Source organism: Schistocerca cancellata, chromosome 3 (assembly GCF_023864275.1).
Source record: "Schistocerca cancellata isolate TAMUIC-IGC-003103 chromosome 3, iqSchCanc2.1, whole genome shotgun sequence".
Lineage (NCBI taxonomy): Eukaryota > Metazoa > Arthropoda > Insecta > Orthoptera > Acrididae > Schistocerca > Schistocerca cancellata.
The window spans coordinates 487,088,806-487,111,001 of NC_064628.1; the positions used below are offsets into that span (position 1 = coordinate 487,088,806).

The following is a 22,196-nucleotide window of genomic DNA, read 5'->3' on the forward strand; positions in this document are numbered from 1 at the left end:
ACGGGCCCGGGTCACCTCCCTGACTCCCTCTTTATTTTTCTTCCTGGTGGCTGGATTTCAGACACTCCTGCACCATTACGGTCCAATGACTTGACTCTCTCTCTCTCTCCCTCTCTCTCTCTCTCTCTCTCTCTCTCTCTCTCACACACACACACACACACACACACACACACACACACAAAAGACACATACTCTTCTTGTTTTTTTCTTTTCTTGGGCTGTGAGCCTGCGCTTGCGTGTGTGTGTGTGTGTGTGTGTGTGTGTGTGTGTGTGTGTGTGTGTGTGTGCGCCTGTGTCTGGGCTCCATAGGTGTCTGTAAGACTGTGATTACCTCGTCGTAACAAAGAGACGTCTACTAGTATTAAACATAGGCCTCAATTTGAGGAATAAATCTGTGAGAATGTACGTTTGCAGAACAGTATGGTAGTGAAACATGGACTTTGGGAAACCGAAAAGGAAGAGAATCGAAGCATTTGAGATGTGGTGCTGCAGGTAAGGAATGACGAGGTTCTCCAAGGAATCGGCGAGGAAAGGAATATGTGGCAAACACTGACAAAAGAAGAAGAGCAGGATGACAGGGCATATGTTACGACATGAGGGAAAAATTTCCATGGTACTAGAGGGAGCCGTGAAGGGTAAAAACTGTGAGTGGTTGGCAGCACCAAACCAGTCAGAAGACTGATGACAAAAAAAAAAAAAGTGTTCTACTCAGTGTTACATAACGACATTTCAAAAAATTTGAGGACAGGTTCCTTACACCAAAGAAGAAAAAAAATCTCTGGTAATACTCTGAAACACACTCCATGCTCTTTCTTTTCCATATTTTGGAAGGAGGTAGAATGGGACAAAACATGGAAAAATGTCCAGTACGTATGGGCTTTAGAATGAATGCATTACGTGCTATAAGCAATTGTTCAGCGGAAGAGAAGTGATTCACAGTAGCGAAGATGAACAAGTGCTCATATCTCTTGCAGCATATACATTAAACCACATGTCTACTGGACATCTTTCTCTTATTTTGACCAATAATACTCTCTCCCAAAAATGGAAAGCAAAGAGCTTGCAAATGATTCAAATGGCTCTGAGCACTATGGGACTTACCATGTGAGGTCATCAGTCCCCTAGACTTAGAACTACTTAATCCTAACTAACCTAAGGACAGCACACACATCCATCCATGCCCGAGGCAGGATTCGAACCTGTGACCGTAGCAGCAGCGCGGTTCCGGACTGAAGTGCCTAGAACCGCTCGGCGACAACGGCCGGCAAAGAGCTTGTAGTAGAGGAGATGTGTTTCTCAACATCGATGATGAACAAGTTCTTACAGCTCTTAAGATATGCATTTCAGAGCCCAGGTTTATTGGGAACGTACTTTATGTTTTGTTTTGGAGTAAGAAATCCGTCCCCAAATTTTTGAAATGTCTTTATGATACACTCTGTATACTGACTGTTTATGATAACTTTAATTTCCAAAACACTCGCCAAATGTCACACAGGTCTCTTTTGCATTGCCTACAGGGTTTATTACTGTTGATCATGTAGGAATCGAGTGAGATTCTTCCGTATAGTTTTATTTGTACTCATTTTTAAAGTAATCGTGTTGTGTGGGATTCCTTCAAATCGATTAAGTGAAAGGGATGATGGGTGATAAGGATGTATTAAACAGCTGACATCATAAGCAGTAAGACTAAACAGCTAAGTCGATATTAGGTGTCGAATAAACTACAAGAAATATTTGCACAAAACAATAACAGGCAAATAATATGCTTATCTACTGAACCATGTTCGTTAAAGTTACGCGAAAAGAGCCGTGGATAGCAAGATATCATCGATAAATGAATAACCACCTTTTGTCAGTAGAATGCAAATGTACACAAAGATTTTTTGACAGTGGACAAGGAGTCATATGGTTTTGACAGAACTCTTTTTACTGCACCTGGCTCACTTTGCCTGCCAAATAACTAAATTTATGCTGTAGAGAACCCCAATGGTGGATATTGGCACTTACATGGCTGTTAACAATCCTTCAACCATCGCTCTTCAAGGAGGAAATCTATTGGCCGGGAACACGTTCGAGAAGTGCACTGGTCTAAAAATAGTCTACAACTGCAGTTTTTACCGTAACATCTTTCATTGCCAGCCCGAGAATGTTAAATTTGTTCTCATGTTCTTATTTCTTATCGTACGTCGGTGATATTTTGGAGGTGGCTGTGAGAACAACTTAACCTTACCCTTCATGTTACGGTTATTCTGGGCTCAAATCACAGTCTTAAATATCTTTGTTGCTCGAGGCTAAAAATGTCCCTAAAGCACAGTGTAATAAGCTGTGCCGATTTATTCCTAAAATTTCAGTATTCTCCAAATGAGAGCTGCCACAATATGAACATAATTGAAAGGAAAAATTACTTAAACAAGCATGAGATCTGCGCAGTTTATCTCTTTACTTTCTAAGTTATTAATCTGTCTTCTAAACGCATGCTAAAAGCTAAACGACGACGGTCTACCAAGTATAATGCAATTTTATGACACTGATTATGTGACTTTCTACATGTACATACTAATTTCGTGCAGTAAATTGCAACAAGCTACTATTCATGACGGAGCGTAGTTATATGAGAAATAGTTGCATTTCTGTGCAACAGGAAGGTTTTGATTTATGTATAGACAGAACAACAAGTTATTGAAATTCAACACTCATCCAAAAAGAGAATTGCTTCATCTAAAGCCTTTGTTTCCAAAGGACTCAATATGAATATCCCAGAAACATTGTAATATGTTTCCAGTGCGGCAGGAATATTGAACGTGGCAGATATCTGAGGACGATTCCTTCAAAATCTGACGTAGCCACTCCGAATGCTTTATAAGTTTTGAATCATTAATCCAAACAATAAGAGGATGATTTTAATAGCAAAGAGAAATGGTAACATGAATTACGGAATATTTTTCTAAGAAAACAGAACTTAAGCTATCGTAACTTATAATCTATTTCATAGACTTGGAACCATTCCTCCACGTATTTTCAGATTTATTCAATACTCTATAATCGCCTGCAGAAAATAGGAGATGGCGGTGGCAGAACCGCCAAAATGTGTCTCCGAAAGATTGTAAGAGCAACAGAAGCACGTGAACTTCCACAAAGAGTAAGCTGACGAGTAGCGAAATAACCTGTCTCGAAATCTCGGTTTTTCATTTACGTCTCACTCATCACGCATCTCAGGTATACATGTGACTCATAACAGTAGTAATCGGTAAAACTATAAGTACAGAAAGTGTAAGTGCTTGAAATAAAATCCGTTACTCAGTGAAACGCGTAACCCATATAGCCAGCAGTTTCCACCACATTGTGTAAAAGTCTAAGGTTGACACTGTAAACATTACCTCACCATACTTCAGTATTCGTGGGAGACTTGAGATACTGTAGTGTTTTTTAACACGAATCTCAATGGAATTATCAGTCTCTCGAAATAACAGCTGACATTATATGTCCAGAGAAGGATACATATTTTGGATAAGAATCGTAATAGACGTCCAGTCTTGGACCTACGATTAAAATATTCGAATTCAACCGGTGATGCTTTACTGGGAACAACTGTATCACCAGTTTAAGTTAGATCCGCGTTTTAACTGTCAGATGAGAACACTAGTTTATATGGTTTGAAACATGAATGGTTCGAACTGTGATTTTCCGTATGGACAAATGTCTCCCAGCAGCCAGTACCGGAGAGATGTGCTTCGGAATAAAACTGGAGCCGCTCTTACACTTCTAAAAATTACTCGATGCTTATAAGAGTCTTTATTAAGGATAACGTTTATTTAAGAAACATGCAACAAACGCATCAAACTATAGAGCGTTTACAGAAGAAATCATTTCTTTCGATCGTAGTGAACTTCATTACGTAGCTTTAATTTTGTTTCTTCAAGAAAGAGAACAGACGTCTTCCCAAAACTGGTTCACTGGTAGGTCAAAACGTTTTTACGAATGATAAACGTAGCACAAATATAAAATGTCAGTGTCGATATATTTATGTAACTAACAAAAAAATGGCTCTGAGAACTATGGGACCTAACTTCGGAGGTCATCAGTCCCCTAGAACTTAGAACTACTTAAACCTAACTAACCTAAGGACATCACACACATCCATGCCCGAGACAAGATTCGAACCTACGACCGTAGCGGTCACGCAGTTCCAGACTGAAGCGCCTAGATAGGTTTAAGTAGTTCTAAGTTCTAGGGGACTAATGTCCTCAGATGTTAAGTTCCATAGTGCTCAGAGCCATTTGAACCATTTTGAACATCATACACTTCCATGCCCGAGGCAGGATTCGAACCTGCGACCGTAGCAGTCGCGCGATTCCGGACTGAAGCGCCTAGAACCGCTCGTCCACCGCGGCTGCCTGACAGTTTAGAAACAAATAAGGGAAAATGAGGAATGTAGAATATATAAGAATGGAAAGTACCGGTGCGTTTGTCAAGGAGATGTTAGAACGACTTAAAACAGATAGAGGGAATTGCAATTAAACACCTGGAAGTCACCTTCGAATAGCGAATACAGGCAGAGGGGATTGTTGGTAAATGAGTCGGTTATAAACAGAAATAACTAGATTCCTCTTCACCAGCATCGATAGGAAATCATTGTGATGATACGCTATCTTCCTGACAACGTCTTTGACAAAGATACGCGTCTGATAAATTCCATCGCTGTGATTCGAAGTGTAGCGGTAAAAGCTGGAGGTTAACGGCTTGCAATCCTTCCGGGAGTTGATTACAATGGGCCCAGTAAGTCCTGACAGTCGTTTACAGCTTAAACACTCAATCACCGACGGGACGCGTCCAGTAATTTAGTGCCGGCAGCGGATCGTGGCGGTGTGGCAGGCCGCGTTGTCGCAGCAATTAAATACGCCGGCGGGCGCATTCCGGAGCGGCCGCCCCATGCTCCCAAGAGGTTGCCGAAGCGGCGCCGTGGGCAGCGGGGTGTTCGTTCACTCGCCGGCCGCAGCGGGCTCACAAGAAGGGGCGAGGCGAGCCCGCAGCGCCGCCCACACACCGGCGGACTTTACGCCTGTCTGTCTCGGCGACAGCGCACTCACCTGGAGACAACCACCTCTAAATGTTCCTTTCCCACGCTCCCGAACGCCTCAGACTCATTGCAACAGAAACGTCATTTTAGTTTTGAATCATCAGTCTTCTGACTGGTTTCATGCGGCGCGGCACGGATTTTTCTCCTGTGCTAAACTCTTCGTCTCAGAGCAGCATCTCAAACCTGCGTCCTCAATTATTTGCTCGGTGTATTCCAAACTCCTTTTTCTTCTTACTGCTCCCTCTAGTACTATGGAAGTCATTCCGTGATGTCTTAGAAGATGTCCTACCATCCTTCCCTTTTTCTTGTCAGTGCTTTCCGTATATTCCCTTCCTCGCCGATTCCCCGGAGAAACTCCTCATTCCTTACCTCATTAGTCCACCTAATTTTCAGCATTCTTCTGCAGCACCACATCTCAAATGCTTAAATTCTCTTTTTTTCCGATTTTCCTGCAGTCCAAAAAATGGTTCAAATGGCTCTGAGCACTACGGGACTTAAGGGGGGGAGGGGGGGGGGGTAGGACGTCAAACGGGCCGACTCGGAGCAGGAGAGGCACCACAGGACATTTTAATTTCCAGTGTCTGTATTTTTAGTACTTTTACAAATAAATTCATAAAACTTTGTCAGCATGACCAGGAAGGGTTAAGAATTCACACTCATAGCAGTGGAAGTTCGAAAACACAACGAAGTAATTTTTTTTACATGTGAAATTTCATCATTTTTTTCACTTACTAATGGCAGCATTTGTTGCTATAGGTACACTTTTCTTCATAAGTAAGAGAGATGGCTCGACGAATTTTGTACAGCATACAAACCATACTTAAAGGTGTATGAAACTCAAGAATTTTCCAAATCTATTAAAAACTGTGGTAAAAATTGAGGTAATTAACTACAAAATTTGTGTTTTTTCTAAACATGAAGTTTAAAATGCAACAGATCATTCGTTTTTTCATAAATTAAATAAATTCTAGAGTTTCATACACCTGTAAGTATGGTATGTATGCTGTGCAAAATTCATCGAAGAATCTCTCTAACTTATGAAGAAAAGTGTACCTATAGCAACAAATGCAGCCATTAGTAAGTGAAAAAATGATGAAATTTCACAGGTAAAAAAAAATTATTTTGTTATGTTTTCGAACTTCCATTGCAATGAGTGTGAATCCTGAATCCTTCCTGGTGATGCTGACAAAGTTTTATGAATTTATTTGTAAAAGTATAGACACTGGAAATTAAAATGTCCTGTGATGCCTCTCCTGCTCCAAGTCGGCCCGTTTGACGTCCTACCCCCCTTAACATCTGAGGTCATTAGTCCCCTAGAACTTAGGACTACTTAAACCTAACTAACCTAAGGACATCACAAGCATCCATGTCCGAAGCAGGCCGGCCTGCAGTCCATGTTTCTGTACTATACAATGCTGTGCTCCGAACGTACAGGGACCGATGACCTCTGCAGTTTGGTCCCTTTAATACTTAAAGCAACCAACCGAACGTACATTCTCAGAAATTTCTTCCTCATATTAAGGCCAATGTGTGATACTAGTAGACTTCTCTTGCCCAGGAATGCCCTTACTGCAAGTGCTAATCTGCTTTTGATGTCCTCCTTGCTCCGCCAGTCATGGGTTATTTTGCTGCCCAGGTAGCAAATTCCTTAGCATCATCTGCTTCGTGATCACCAATTCTGATGTTAAGTTTGTCGCTGTTCTCATTTCTGCTACTTCTCATTACCTTCGTCTTTCTTCGATTTACTCTCAGTCCATATTCTGTACTCATTAGGCGCATCATTCCATTCAGCAAATCCTTTTCTTGAATTTCACTGGCGATAGCAATGTCATCACCTTGAATTTTAATTCCACTCTTGAACGTTTCTTTTATTTCCGTCATTGATTCTTCGATGTATAGATTGATGGGTAGGGTCGAAAAAAATGGTTCAAATGGTTCTGAGCGCTAAGGGACTTAACTTCTGACGTCATCAGTCCCCTAGAACTTAGAAGTTATTAAACCTAACTAACCTAAGGACATCACACAGATCCATGCCCGAGGCAGGATTCGAACATACGACCGTAGCAGTCACGCGGTTCCGAATTGAAGCGCCTAGAACCGCACGGCCACCGCGACCAGCAGGGCCGAAAGATTGCATCCCTGCCTTATATCCTTTTTAATCCGAGCACTTCTTTCTTAGAGTCTCACTCTAACTGTTCCCTCTTGTCTCCGGTACATACTGTATATCTCCCGTCTATCCCTACGCCTTACTCCTATTTTTCTCAGAATTTCGAACATCTTGCACCATTTCACATTGTCCAATGCTTTTTCCAGATCGACAAATCCTATGACTGTGTTGATTTTTCTTTACTCTTACCTCCATTATTAACCGCAACGTCAGAATTGTCTCTCCGGTACCTTCACCTCTTCCAAATCCAAACTGATCGTCGTCTAACAGATCCTCAGTTTTCTTTTCCGTTCTTCTGTATATCATACGTGAAGAGAACGAAATTCCTGTATCTATCCTCTGCAGACTACTGTGCAGTGCATGGGAGAAATACCACATAGTTGCAATTATAAGAACTTCTTCTCGTCGCATTCTCGTATGAAGCTGTGGAACAATGACTGCTTAAACGCCTCTGGCAATGCTGAAATTAGTACGATCTGGTCTTCCCGATCCCAACGGGAGCGACACTTAGGAGACTGTAGTGTATTCCTAGCTTCGTCGCTTAAAACTGGTTCTTCAAAGTTTCTTTGTAGGCTTTCAAGAGATAATTTGTGTCTGTCTTCAAAGATCGCCGATATCAGGTTTTTCAGCACATCCGTAACACCATCTCATTGGTCAAACAAACCTGTCATCATTCGTGCTGCCCTTCTTTGTATACGTGAATTATCCCATATTGATGTTGTTTGCTAAGTATCCCGCACACCTGATCAACTTTCTAGGATGGGTCGCACGAGTATTTTGTAACCCTACTCCTTTCTACACTGCATATTCACAGTATCCTACCAACAAACCGAAGTCTGCCACCGCTTTACCTACGACTAAGCCTCCGTAATCGTTCCATTTCATATCCCTACGATCTGTTGCACCCCTGTATTTGTATGAACTGACTATTTCCATTTGTGATTCATTAATACGTTATTGTAGTGACAAAATACTAAGTTTTCAAGTTCTATAATGTTCACAATTTTAAATCTCTGAATTCTTACAGCAAGTTAGCAGTCGTTTAACCTCTTTGAACTATTATCAGGTTCTGAACGAAAACAAGTGCAGTTTTTCTCAGACCCTACGCTCATATTCATCGCTCTTCCTCTGATCAATCAACTTCTTCTCTACATTCGGTTGCCTCTATACTGTTGACAAAGTTTCTGTTACACTCCTTCTCTTCATTTGATTACTTTTATAATGTTCCCATATATTTCTGTTACACGCCAGTACTCACATTCGACAAGCACATAATCAGGAAATACCTTATCACAATGTTAATAAGACTGGGTTTTCTTGAATTCCACGCTCATAACTATATACATTATCCCAATATTAGCATTATCGTCGTATAATATTGCCCTACTCACCGAGGATGTCTGAGTAGATGTAATTGGACCTGCAACCCCTAATCTTGCCAGGCTAAATAAATCTATAAATGAATCTATAAATCTATAAATGAAATAAAACGAAGAAAGCGAAGAGATGTTTATAAATGGTGTATCATAATACCTGCGTAAACGCGTACAGTTGAATCTACGAGATACTAGAAGCAAAAACGTCTGAGTGTAAGGTTCAATTTGTTCTAAATAGGTTCTACAGTTTTAAGGATCTGTATTTACTTTCATATTTGATGAATAACAGATTTAAGTATTATTCTAATTTTTTCATATTTTATGCTTTTCAGACTGAAGATTGTCTTGTAGAGGACGTGAGCGTTAGCGCAAAGAGTGGTCGAGAGAAAGTAGAGTTGGTTATGCATATAATTTCCTGAGACGTCCTGATCCGGTTTAATTGGCAACGCATGAATACTTGTTCATCAAATGCCGCCCATAGGTATGAATCATACGCATTTTAACAGCGCTTCACTAAGCTCACAAACACACACAGAGAAAATAATTGCACTTCTTTCAGGTCTTAATTTAAGCTTTCCTGTTCTCTATTGTAACATCTGAAGATGCGCTTCGAAACTGGTTATGATTGTGCCATAATAAAGTGGTTGTGTCAAAAATTAAAAATAATACCTTTCAATAAATCAATGACCGTCTCCGTTAACGAAATGTCTTTTTCTCCAGTCTCACTATACATGGGTTCAAACGCGCATGAGCTATGAACAATTCTTCATCTTCGATACTGTGGAACAAATCTCTTCTACAGAAATGTTTTGTGCTTTCCATGTTTTGGGAAGAACCAGTATGAATCAGATCAAAAACTATTGTCTAGCAAACAAGCGCTCTAAAATGAATAACGTAAGATCTATGAGCATTTCTTCAGTGGAAGATACATGTTCACAGTAGCGAAGATGAAGAAGTGTTCATAGCTCCTAAAGTATGAGCTTTAGTCCCCATATTTATTGAGAGATTTTCCTTCTAGCATCGTGTAATTTCAGCTGTATGCGATTACGCTTTTAATTATGATACATCCTGTAGATTATCTTCCCGATGGTATCGACGATATTAGATACGGAGTACTAGCTTGTAGAATAGAGACCCAAATTTTTCGAGCCCTATTCAGAGGAGCAATTCCAGGACTGGCCTGACACGATTTACGTAAACCACGAGAAATTATCGGATGTAAAGGTAATTGCGGGCATACAACAAGGAAGTCGTACTGGACCGTTACTACTCATAATACATGTAACCGAGTTAGCGCGTAACGTCATAAGGCAAGTGAGGCTGTTCGCAGATGACGTTGTTCTGCTGGGTGTCTGAGAATACCTCGTATCTCTTGTGAAAACGTGAGACTAGAAAATGATCTGATCTACATCGATGTTTATGAAATAATAATATGACAACGCCATGAAGCCGCGAGTTACCTGCTCGTGTAGCGTAACGCGTAGCGCACTGCCGTTCGAGACAGGAAGGCGAATCAGACCCGGTTCCAATCCGAGTGGCGCATTAACGACCGTGTGCTGGTACGCCGCCAGCCTGTGACCTTTAGGCGGTTTCCCACGCTCGTTTACACGAATTCTGGGTAGGTCCCCAAATTGCACCCTAGAGAACAGTATACACAAACAAGTAAAATTTCATTATATACAGAACTAGGTTTACGCAATTCTTAAACATTTAGGACACACTACTTCTCTCGCTGACGTTACTGTGGTATCAGGATGTATATTCGCCTTCACAGTTAAATAATAAAATAAAATTTGCCTAATCCTGCAACAATGGGCACTGTACTAGACGGGATAAACGATAGGGAAAAGAAAGAGTGTCACGGATAAGTGAGTTGCTACCTGCCGTACTTTGTTGCCTGTCGGCAATTTCTAAACGCTGCATCTCGCTTAAGAGTTTTATTTTCTAATGGAGGAGCGCTATAGTAAATCACCTAGGAGGGCTGTATTTCTCTGATTTGAGAAAAATCCCCAGTATGTGTAAGAGCTGAAAAAGGACCCGCCTCATTTACGTATATGTCATCACGATTCGTACCCGGACCTCACCACGCTAATAGAGTCATTAGGGGAATAACCAAGTCCCACGTGGCGCTGCATCGGTACAAGATTACAGCAGAATGGCTCAAAAGCGTTGAAGAAGCCTTTCGAAGCGTAATTCCTCAGACGTTCCACACGGTGTCATACAGGTCTGTTGGATATATAGTTTTCGTATGTAAGTACTCCAATAACGGCGTGTACTATGACGCAGAGGTTCGGAAACGTCTCGGATACACTGTCTGTAAAGAAGTAACAACGACAGAAAATTATAGCGCAATGCACGAAGACTTCCTGAAAGTCGACGCTTAATGCAGGGATTGGCAGATGACTCGCCACACAAAGAAATCTAACGTACTGTACATAAAGTGTCAGAAATGCCCGTTATCGTATGACTAGATATTTCCGATCAACGACGCAGTCAGTTTCATTAAATATCTAGGAGGCTGAGTACCGCGACCTTTAGCAGAAACGATTGACAACGGAAGCAGGAAAGATGCAAAAATGAGTACCCCATTTCGTCAGAGATTCATTTAATAAGGGCGAAGGTGACATGCACCCTCCGCCACTCACTATAATGTGGTTTGCGAAGTTGTAAATGCAGATCTGGATGGTTAGACGACGATCTGGACCCCACTCTTTTTGAGTGCCAGTAGCAGTTCACTGCACCACTTAGTGTAATGAGATCATTCGTTTACGTGGTTTAATTGAAGAACAGCAACGTAAAGGGTAGACCTGGAATCTTCAGGTGCAAAAAACGTGACTAAAAAGGCGCAAACAATGCGGTCGCAGGTACTAGCGTTAAGGCAGTACCGATTACTAAAGCAGAAATTTTACATACAATCTGAACTCATGAGCGGCAGCGGCCATTCGACAGGCACGTAATAAAAGTTTCCCCTATAAAAACTTTGAAGCTTGAGTGCGTTGCGTCTTCGATGTACGTGCCGAAGGTCGTTTTTGGAAAGTAAATGTGGACAAAAACTGCTTGCATTAATTTTCGTTTATTTATTGGAACTTTTCGTTTGAGCCCGCCATCATCTGCGGCTAAAGTATGCATCATTCGTCCAAAAAGTTCAGGAACTGAATTTATTCCTGGCGTATAAACGACATCAGCGCAGTAACAATGGTTTCAGTTTGAATTAACAACTGTAAACCGGAAATGAGCGTTCAATCAGCCTGTTCTGGGCAGCCAGGGTAAAGTAGTGGACGTGCTTCCGTAGTGTGTCGACTTTGTTGTGTCACAAACTGCAATGGAACAGCATCTCCTACTCACGTATGAAGAAGAAAAAAGTGTGCGCAAAGTTTGTCTCGCACATCTTGACTTCCCAACGAAGACAATGAAGGGTTGATGTCAGTGACGACTTAATTGAAATGCAAAACGCGGACAGTTCTTTGCTGGAAAAAATAATTATGATGGGTGACGAGACGTGCTGTTATCAGTCCGAAAGTACAACAAAACTACAAAATGAGGAACGGGTCTCTGACGGCTTGCCAAGACCGAAGATGAGGAGAATTTGACGCGCGAGTTGAACAACATCCCAAAGAAGGGCTTTTTTAACAGTTTCACATTGTTGTATGAGTGTTCTGTGTGTTGCACTTAAACGGGTGGCAGGGAGGTGACTGTACAGAATACCCGAAGCATTGAAACCAACATCTTATTTTTTTTTTAAATCTAGCCTCGGAACTTTCGAGACTGAGTGGGAATATAGTAAATGGTAGATAAAAATGCATCGCCTCCATAGACTCAAACTCCTTGGTTGAAAACAGTAGAAAAAAATTGTAATTTGGGTACTTTGCAACTCTGATGTACTCTGACAACAAAAGTTTCTCGTAATTATTTTCTTTCATTTATTCAAACTGTTTTGCGGGCCACTTTCAGGTGGTGTTCGTGCTTTTAGACTTTTCATGCACTACTGCCTCCAGCCAGACGAGTTCATGCTGCTCCATCTACTCACCTTCCATTACATCGTACCCTCGGTATTTTCTTATTTCTTACAGTGTAGCTAACAGCTTCCTCTGTCCAGCTACCATTCACTCATCTGCCACGCTACACATAATCATATTTTCCGTGATTATGATTCAGAGAATAAAAGGAAGCGGAAAAAGCCGCTACCAAAATCTGTAGCTCTGATTACAACGAGGAAATGTTTGTAGCTGACCTATCAAATAAGCTTGAAGTGCTTTCTAATATCTGAACTATATTCAGTGTCTGGAACAATCGCGTGTACAAGCAGAGACTAAAAAGATCAAACAACAAACAAATTCAGGAAAATATAGCAAAATATAAAGCCATACGTGCTGCTTTAACTGATTTATAGATGAATTTGGATTGATGGATGTATCGGGAGCCAATAGACTCGGTATAAGAAAAAGAAATGGATGTTATCACCAACAATGAAATGTCGATGAAGATCGTATTTTACTGTATCTGTTTATAAGTGAGAGATGCCATTCTTCGACGCATGTATATGGGAGAGTAACAGCAGATCATAAATCCTTCACTGTCAAATGGTCGTAGGAGCCAACGAGAATGTGGAAGAGCAGTGCGACGCCATTACAGCTCCAGGATGGATTAACTCGGCCATTACTGAAATATCATATTTAAAAGACGAAATTATCTTCTACATGCATGTTGTGCTGTCTGTCACACCACATAAACATTCCAGGTATCCCATGGCGAATGCAAAGCCATTATATTTCTTGTTTCTGTTATTATTATTGGAAAAATCACAATGCGTGATTTACATTGAAATTAAAAATTTTGTTGACTAGAACACTAAGACTTTGCTGATAAGCAATGTTATATCCAAATACGATTATAAATTCTGACTTTTCAAGAAGCGTTTCTAATTACAGCGTTGAGAGGAGGTAGGAAAAAAGGGCAGAATTTATTGTATTTGTATCTGTAGTTTTCTTCGATAGGATTGGAGTTACATATATGAATACAGAAGAAAAAATCTACAGAATAATTTCATACGAACCTGTCATTTACTCATAGAACACATCTTACTGCCACGATCAATAGTTCCTTTTATATTTTAAAGTCCGCAGCTCGTGGCCTCGTGTTAGCGTTCTCGCTTCCCGAGCACGGGGTTCCGGGATCGATTCCCGGCGGGGTCAGGGATTTCCACCTACCCCGAGATGACTTAGTGTTGCTGTGTCGTCTTCATCATTATCATTCATCCCCCATTACTGTAGGAGGAAGGTAACGGCAAGCCACCTCCATTAGGACCTTGCTTAGTACGGCGGTGCGGATCTCCCTCATCGTTCCCCTACGCTCTGTCAAGAAGCATTGGACTTCATTCCCATTTCCATTAATTTAAATTTACTTACAGTATATAGATTTTCTGTGACACTAGTCATTTCCTCATTTATGTAGTATCAGCAATTTACATGAATGACAAAAGAGTGCAAGTAGTATTTCGATAATTGGTCATGTATATATAGGTGGGGTGTCTCAATTTTGTCATCTTTGTTCACTAAGCTTTCATTCAATGAAACTAACGTTGATTTCTACTATTGCCCTAAAAAATACAATAAACCAGTTCCTGTGCATAGCCTGCCGTTAGCGGGAATTGTTAAAAGTGCAGAAAACCGTTCTTGTACTATCCTCTTGTCAATGAATAACAGAGACAGGGAAGAGACTTGGCGCTTGGTTTCGCACATGCGGCTGCTAGTTTATTCGCCCTTTGCTATCACCTCTTATAACCCTGAACATCATCTTCTGTCGAGCAGTTTCCGCTGCAATGGTTTTCATGATTATCTGCCCTGGCGCCAAGTTAAGATTGTCTTATAATTTACGACGTGTGTGCCTTGTAGCACGCAATGACAGGTTATTGTTACGCGTTATTTCCGTCAGATATATTCTGTGCAGTAGCTGTACTATTCTTCGAAGCGGTTCAGATAGTAGCGTACACTTTATTCTAATAGTCCTGCAAAGGAACGAACGAAAAACACTAAACAGGAGTTAAGTCATCGTGAACGTTAATGCTTCTGCATCTAGTGAAATGGCATGAGAAACACAGCTCTGAGGAGTCACTTATTGTAATTAACAAGCAGTCACGTAACTGGAAGATGATTTAACTATTACGGAGAGGAATTCATCCATTGTAAAGGAACTTCCAAATGGGCAATTCTGGAATAATGTGACAATACATGACTGTAATAGTGAGAATTAACAGTGTCGCTCTTAAAACTACAGTATTGTCTTGAGTTTCGTGTACTATCTGAGTGTCTGGATTGTAGTTTTGTGCCTCTCACGGCATAATTTAAGTCGTAAAGGTTGCTACACTTCCCAAAATAATCTTGAGTAAGTCACAGATCTGGTAGAATGAAGGTTCCGGCAACTTTCCGATTGTCACCTTTCAGAGGAAACTGTAAGTCGCGATGCTGTGAAAGATGAAACCTGAAACAGACTTTGTTGGTTACGTAGAGATACAGGATGTGTAGTAAATATTTCTTTTCTCCGTAATAGATTTTTTAAATTTTTTTCGCTACCGGACTGTCCGTGTTTCGCCGTTCTAAGTGGTTGTCTGCAGAGAGCGCACGCTCGCACTGTCTTGCTGACCTTTCCTTTTCCTGGCAGACGGGTTGCGCTCCTTCCGTTGTGTTTTTTAGATTGCGGCTAACGGATGTCACTCGGGGGCGGTTCCGGGCACCCAGTGCCTCCCTTCCTCCGGCTACCGCTACGCACTCAGCGGCTTCACGCTCGACTGTAGAATGAGTACGGACACACCGTGACAAGTGCCCTTACGTGCATCTGTACTTAAAATAGTGCGTTATAAAAAAGTTTTCTGTTCCTCCTATTATTTACGACATTATACACTGCGCACTCTAACAATCGCGTTGTAATCATGGTAGTCACTGACGACGGCGAAATAAAAATATAATCAAATTACTCGTCGTTTAAGTTCAATATAGTTATACAGCTTCACTATTATCCGCGAGACCTCGCCAGGCGTTCGGTTATGATTGGATGTACTTACTTAAAACTTCGAAGTGTAATCACGAACTTGATATTATGTTTGCCGCTGTTAACATTATCGATCCCCCAGTGTGTGGTTGGTAGATTGCAATATTGAAAATACGGCAACATCGGCGTGGAAAAAAGAAATGAACGCACACTGCTGTTATCAAACTCGAGGTGACTGTGCCTCTGACTTCTTCTGCAGTCAAATAATGATGGAAACGATACAAAGGTCAGTCTCATCTTCTCATGTAACTTAAAAATTTAAAACAAACACAGCTCGTCTTCAGCGTCAACGTGAGGCTACAGAGATACACCAAATAAAAATAGAAAAAGGTATGCTGAACAAATGTTGTGAGGTAATTATACTGTGGTGTCTGTTCAGACAGCTGAATCAAAGGTAAAGAACTCTGAAGATAGAACTCTTAGACAAACATACAGTAACGTCAGATTAATATGAGCCAAAATACGTTTTTGCTATTTCCCTTCCACTTATCTGAGATACTTCTATGAAACTGTGATCTTTTGATACACACTATATCCACCTTTAAATCTTCACGTAGTACAGCTCGATTGTTTCTAAAATATATGAAAGTAATGTAAAACTGAATTATTTTAAGTAACTTAAAACGAATACAATAATATAAACCGGGTAAAACCCCTTAACTTTATTAGTAACATTAATTAGCAGGATTCAGAAGATGACATCTGTTGTCAGAACAGTGAGATAAAGGTCTAAATAAAAATTAATCGTTGTCACATGTATTGCTAAGCTGTCTCACTGTTCGTTTCGACAGTCAACTCTGGTTTCTTGTCGCGGTAATTTTAGGTCGTTAGGATGCATCATTAACTTCATAACGAAAAGTTTCCAGCATGCTTCACACGTTTAGTCAATTAACTATAGAGTTTTATGACGATAAATCCAGGACCTTGGGCAGTATCGTTAATTTAATTAGGAAAAGTTTCCAATATGCTCCACAACAATAGGTGCAAACAATCTAAATCAGTTGTCAAAACGTGAGATAATCGTACTACGTTGGGATATGTTACGGTTTGTAATGTGGTAATATAACAATTCTGAGGATTTGACGGACAATATCTAAACGAATAGTATCTATTTTGCGTAGGAGAAGTCGTAGTTGCGATACCTAGTAGCCTTCGTGTTTTTCGCACGTTTCAGAAAGAAAGAAGTACTGTTTGCAAGATGGAACGCATATTTTGAGATTCTGAAAGTAAGATGTGCAGCAAATTCGACGGACACGGTAAAGCCCTTCACAGGAAGTGGAACACACGAAGTAGTCATTATACCACAAGATTAGAATGTTTGTAAGAGTTGACGTATGGCACGCTCTATCGTGAACTGATTAATCAAAGCAAACGCAGTAATTTTAATTCTTTGAAACACGAATATATGTGATGCAAAAACTACACGATGTCCAATATTAAACAGGAATTTCAAATATTTCCAGAGACAAGTATTACGTTTCAGCAGCGCTGGAATCGTAGTCATCCAATACATGTAGAACATTAACGAGTAGCAAGCAGAGGTAGAAGCAGCAGGGTTCAACGTGCCGTCGACGATGATATCATAACGTACGGAGCATAGGCTCCGAATGGAAGGGACAGGGAAGAAATCTAGCCCCATGTTTCCATAAGAACCGTCCAGGCACTTACCTTAAGCGACTTTAGGGGGAACTACGGAGGATCTAAACCTAGACGAACTGAAGAGGATCTGACCCATGTTCATAGCGAACGGGAGTTCCGTATCTGAATCAATGAACTTCAGTAAAAATCCTCGCTAAGGTATAAGTGACAAAAAACGATAATGAACGGTGATATGAAATGGTATTATCAATTGCTTCTATAATGGAGGAAGCAAGTGACAAGCAACAACCGAAAGTTAGCTGCTACCTGCGGAACAACCAACCTGCCCAGTTTGTCCCGCAGTACGAGGCACATGTTTCGTGTCATTAAATGAAAATGTGTATAGAGAATTTCGCTGACGGTTACGGTTCAGCCTTGGCGAGTGCAAAACAGAGTGAGTCAGATCACGAAACATGGTAGGCGACCAGAGAAATACATCGATAACTACGTGGAAATCCATTTACAAAATGGCAAAGATGGCCATCGACTGGGTAACTTTTTTATGACAGTCTGTAACAGTTACAGATATGATCTAGAAGATGAGGAGTAATTAATTCTAGTTACAGTATGCACGAAGACGCAATGTAAAATCATTTTCTATTTGCACAGGAAATGAAGATCGAAAAATAGAGAATAGTATCATGAGATAGCTGTCCTACAAAACACAGTGGATTTCGCGGTCCAAAAGAGACAACGGGACGAGCTCAGCAATATGTCTGTAAGCCGTCCGATGAGAAGGGATGTGTCACGGTTGTGACAGCTTCAATACAACGACTATACCAAAAAACTTCGAGAATCGTAACCAACTCTGGCAATAACATTCATAACGGTCCTGATAGCAAACCATGTTTACGACAGCTTTTCGCTTTAACAGGACCATTGTCATTCCCGGTTAGAGATATTGTCATGCGTGCACCGCTAATCACACCTGCGAACAATTCCAGTTAGCTACTCAGTGCGTCCATCGTAAGAGGGGACAGCATGTTATACACTGACTTGTGATTTCGACCAATTCCACGAGCAACGATATCAGCAACGAGTTTCAGAGACAGAACTGCATCCTCTGGTGACGTGCAATACTGTTTCGGAGATATTACGCTTCAGCTGTCGCCGCCACACTTTATATATTTCCTGTACGAAACAAAATGTTTCGTGTTACTGTCATTGCCTATTCCAGAACAGTGAAAAATAAACCTCTAGCAATTGTGACAAATTCGACAGTAAACGGAATTTCCTACTCTACTGATGTGTGTCGTAAGTGCTATAAGATATTTATCACTTTTCTGAAGGCTGTGACAATGGCTGAAGTTAGTTTCCTTTATACAGTATGCAAAACGAGATGGGGTTTTGCGACGAAAACTGAGCAGTCGATTCCGGAAACGAGTTCTATGATTTGTAAGTTGCCCGAGGATGGGATGAAAGCTAAAAAGCAGGTTCTGAAGATTTTTTTTTTAAATGTGAGAAACAGTGAATGAACGTCTTCTTCATTATCATTTAAAAATTCAGGCACACATGCGCCCTACATATTACAGCATTTTTATATTAAAATACTGGTAACATCATGATGTTCATAACTTGTCGTAACTGGTCGTAGAGCTCATTTCATATACAATCCGTAATGTCTGATGAATGATCGCCTAAAATAAAGCTATTTCGAAACGTAGCATCCATGGACGTGCTTGATTTTATTCAGAGAGATGGTCTCTTATATAGGAAACGAGATAAGCTATTATGGAGAAAACTGCACAAAACGAAACAAAAAAAAAGAGCAAAAAAGAAACATATGTGTCTCTCGTACATCAGTAGAGCATAGCGCGTAAGTTCGGAAACATGTTATGAGGAATTATGAAAAAAACTGAAAACGTGAAAATGGTGAACTTTTCCTCCACTATCATTTAAAACCACTGTCACGAATACGTACTACAGACAGCTGTATGTTTGTTTTCCTAAAACAATTAGCGGCGATCCCTCATGATGGTCGTAACAGGCAGCAACTGGTCACGCAACAAATTTTGTATTCAGTGTGGACTGGTGAATAAATTAATGACAAAAAATCATTCTTCACGACTTAGCGAAGGTAGAATGGTGTAACAGTGCTTGATGATACTTTATTTTACAAACAAGACGGGGTGAGGTACTGCAGCGAAAAGTGACGAGAAAGGAGTGGTATTACTCATAAACTGCTCAGGAAACACTTATGGAGACCTTTTATTTTGATTTGAAAAGGTGAAAAACAGTGAACGTCTTCCCCATTATCGTTTTTAATTGTACTGACGTATATGGTTACCGCAATACGGGAAGTTTATATTTCTACAAAAGTAGCGACGGTACCTGATGATGGTCATAAAGGGCCGAAATTAGCTGTGGAGGAAAGTCTGTTTGCAATCAGTACTGTAAAATAAATTATTCCAAAAAAAATCACGGTTTCCGTACAGAACATCCGCGGAGGTACGCGAGGCCCAGTCGAAACGCGGGGCTCGGGCGGCGGTTTCCGGGGGCGCAGCGGCCAGGTCGTCGACCCCGGGGGCGGCGCCGACACTTACCTGGCGGCGGCGGAGGCGGCGGCGCTGTCGGTGTCGTCGGCGTTTTCGCGTCGCTGCAGCGCGCTGCGTCGCTTCGCCGCCGCTGCGTGGCAAAAGTGCGCCGGGGCCACGACGCTAGCGCGCGCCGACGTCCGCGCCACCTGTTGCCTCGAGCCGCCACTACCGGCCGAGCGCATCTCCCAGGCCGCACCAATCAAATGTCACCCGGCGGCCGGCGCGCTCTATCATTTCCACTCCGTGCCGGCGCCTTATCGCTCTCTCACGGTCGTCCTCTCAGCGCGGCGCTCCCCCTCCCACCGACTTTATTAACCTCGCAGCGTGAAACTAACACTCTGCTTATGCCTCTACGCTGCTTATGCCTCTCTCTCTCCCTCTCTCTCTCCCCCCTCCCTCTCCTTTTTCTTTTTACTTTCCTTCCTGTCGCTCAAAACTCGTTTTCTTCGTTTCCCTCTAATCGCGCTACACGTCTTCCGTTGCGCGCACACACAGAACAATCTACTTTACCGGCCACGAGCGCGCGTACCACCCTTTTATCCAGTTGTCAATCAAACGTTTCACTTCTGAACCCGGTCCATCACTCACGGGCCCACCTGTCGTCTACGTACCGTCATTTATCCATCTAGCTGGGCGCGACGGGCGGAGGGAAAACGCGCCGGCAGCACCGGCTCCTTCCTCTTCGCCGTGGAGGTCGACGTCGGTCAGCGGACGTCGGTCGGGTCGCGTCCTGGTGTTGCTGCTCTGGCGTCGTCGTCCGATACAGTTCCAGTTCACGTACGCACTGAGCGGGAGGACGATCCCACTTTTCGAAGCGGTGCTCGTGCCGCTCGGGGTAGGGTCGGGTCAAGTCGCGGGGAGGGGTGAAGGGGGATGGAGAGGGGGGAGAGAGATAGACGCGTAGTCGACGAGGGAGGGAGGGAGGGAGGAGGAGACGAGGTGTTCGCGGCGGCGTAGCCACGCCTGGAAATCGGCGTCGACGGCAGAAGCGGAGTGCGCGCCGCGGTGTGCTATGGCTGTTGGGCTAGGCCCGCCGGGAAACGAGGTCAGCGAGGCGCGCGGCGCGCCGGCCAACCACAGGCCGGCGGCTCCCTCCACGCAGCGCGCCGCGCCGCCGACTGAGCGGCCGACGGTGGGGCTCTGGCTCTCCGGCAGCCGCCGGCGGGCAGCGGCACTCGGCGGCCGGCAGCGGCGAGGCTCTGCGCTGAGGACTCGTCCGCTGGCACAGCTGCTGCCGTGCCGTGGGCTGCGCAGCGCCGCTCTGCTATACCGCTCTCCTCTCGGCGCAGCGCTTGTTCACACAAAATCAAACGCAGAGGCTCCGCGTGTCTTCCTACTCTCCCCGCCACTCTACATCACAGACTGGAACTTCAAGTCCGTTCTGTCTTCTTCAAAATTGGTCAAGCCATCTCTTCCTAAGGATCTTTTGCCTCTTGGTTTATATTGTTTTTTGGCATTAGTGATTCTTGCATTGGGCATTCGGTCTATATGTTCTTTGCATCTTAACTGATATTACTCCATCTACATTTATACTCCGCAAGCCACCCGAACGGAGTGTGGCGGATGGCACTTCACGTGCCACTGTCGTTACCTCCCTTTCCTGTTCTAGTCGCGTATGGTTCGCGGGAAGAACGGCTGCCGGAAAGCCTCCGTGCGCGCTCGAATCTCTCTAATTCTACATTCGTGATCTCCTCGGGAGGCATAAGTAGGGGGAAGCAATATATTCGATACCTCATCCAGAAACGCACCCTCTCGAAACCTGGACAACAAGCAACACCGCGATGCAGAGCGCCTCTCTTGCAGAGTCTGCCACTTGAGTTTGCTAAACATCTCCGTAACGCTATCACGCTTACCAAATAACCCTGTGAGAAACGCGCCGCTCTTCTTCGGATCTTCTCTATCTCCTCTGTCAACCCGACGTGGTATGGATCCCACACTGATGAGCAATACTCAAGTATAGGTCGAACGAGTGTTTTGTAAGCCACCTCCTTTTTTGATAGACTACATTTTCTAAGGACTCTCCCAATAAATATCAACCTGGCACCCGCCTTACCAACAATTAATTTGATACGATCATTCCACTTCAAATCGTTCCGCACGCATACTCCCAGATATTTTCCGGAAGTAACTGCTACCAGTGTTTGTTCCGCTATCATATAATCATACAATAAATGATCCTTCTTTCTATGTATGCGCAATACATTACATTTGTCTATGTTAAGGGTCAGTTGCCACTCCCTGCACCAAGTGCCTATCCACTGCACATCTTCCTGCATTTCGCTGCAGTGTTCTAATGCTGTAACTTCTCTGTGTACTACAGCACCATCCGCCTAAAGCCGCATGGACCATCCGACACT

General features: G+C 42.6%; 1 protein-coding gene across 1 annotated transcript in view; it reads right to left on the reverse strand.

The window, feature by feature from the left end:
- LOC126176376 (protein embryonic gonad-like) overlaps positions 1-20,927 on the reverse strand; it is a 185,453-nt gene extending 164,526 nt beyond the window's left edge. The window contains exon 1 of the mRNA XM_049923533.1: positions 20,451-20,927. Coding sequence (XP_049779490.1) covers positions 20,451-20,456 — 6 coding nt within the window. The 5' untranslated portion in view covers positions 20,457-20,927. The remainder of the gene's footprint in view (positions 1-20,450) is intronic.
- Between the last annotated feature and the right edge of the window lie 1,269 nt (positions 20,928-22,196).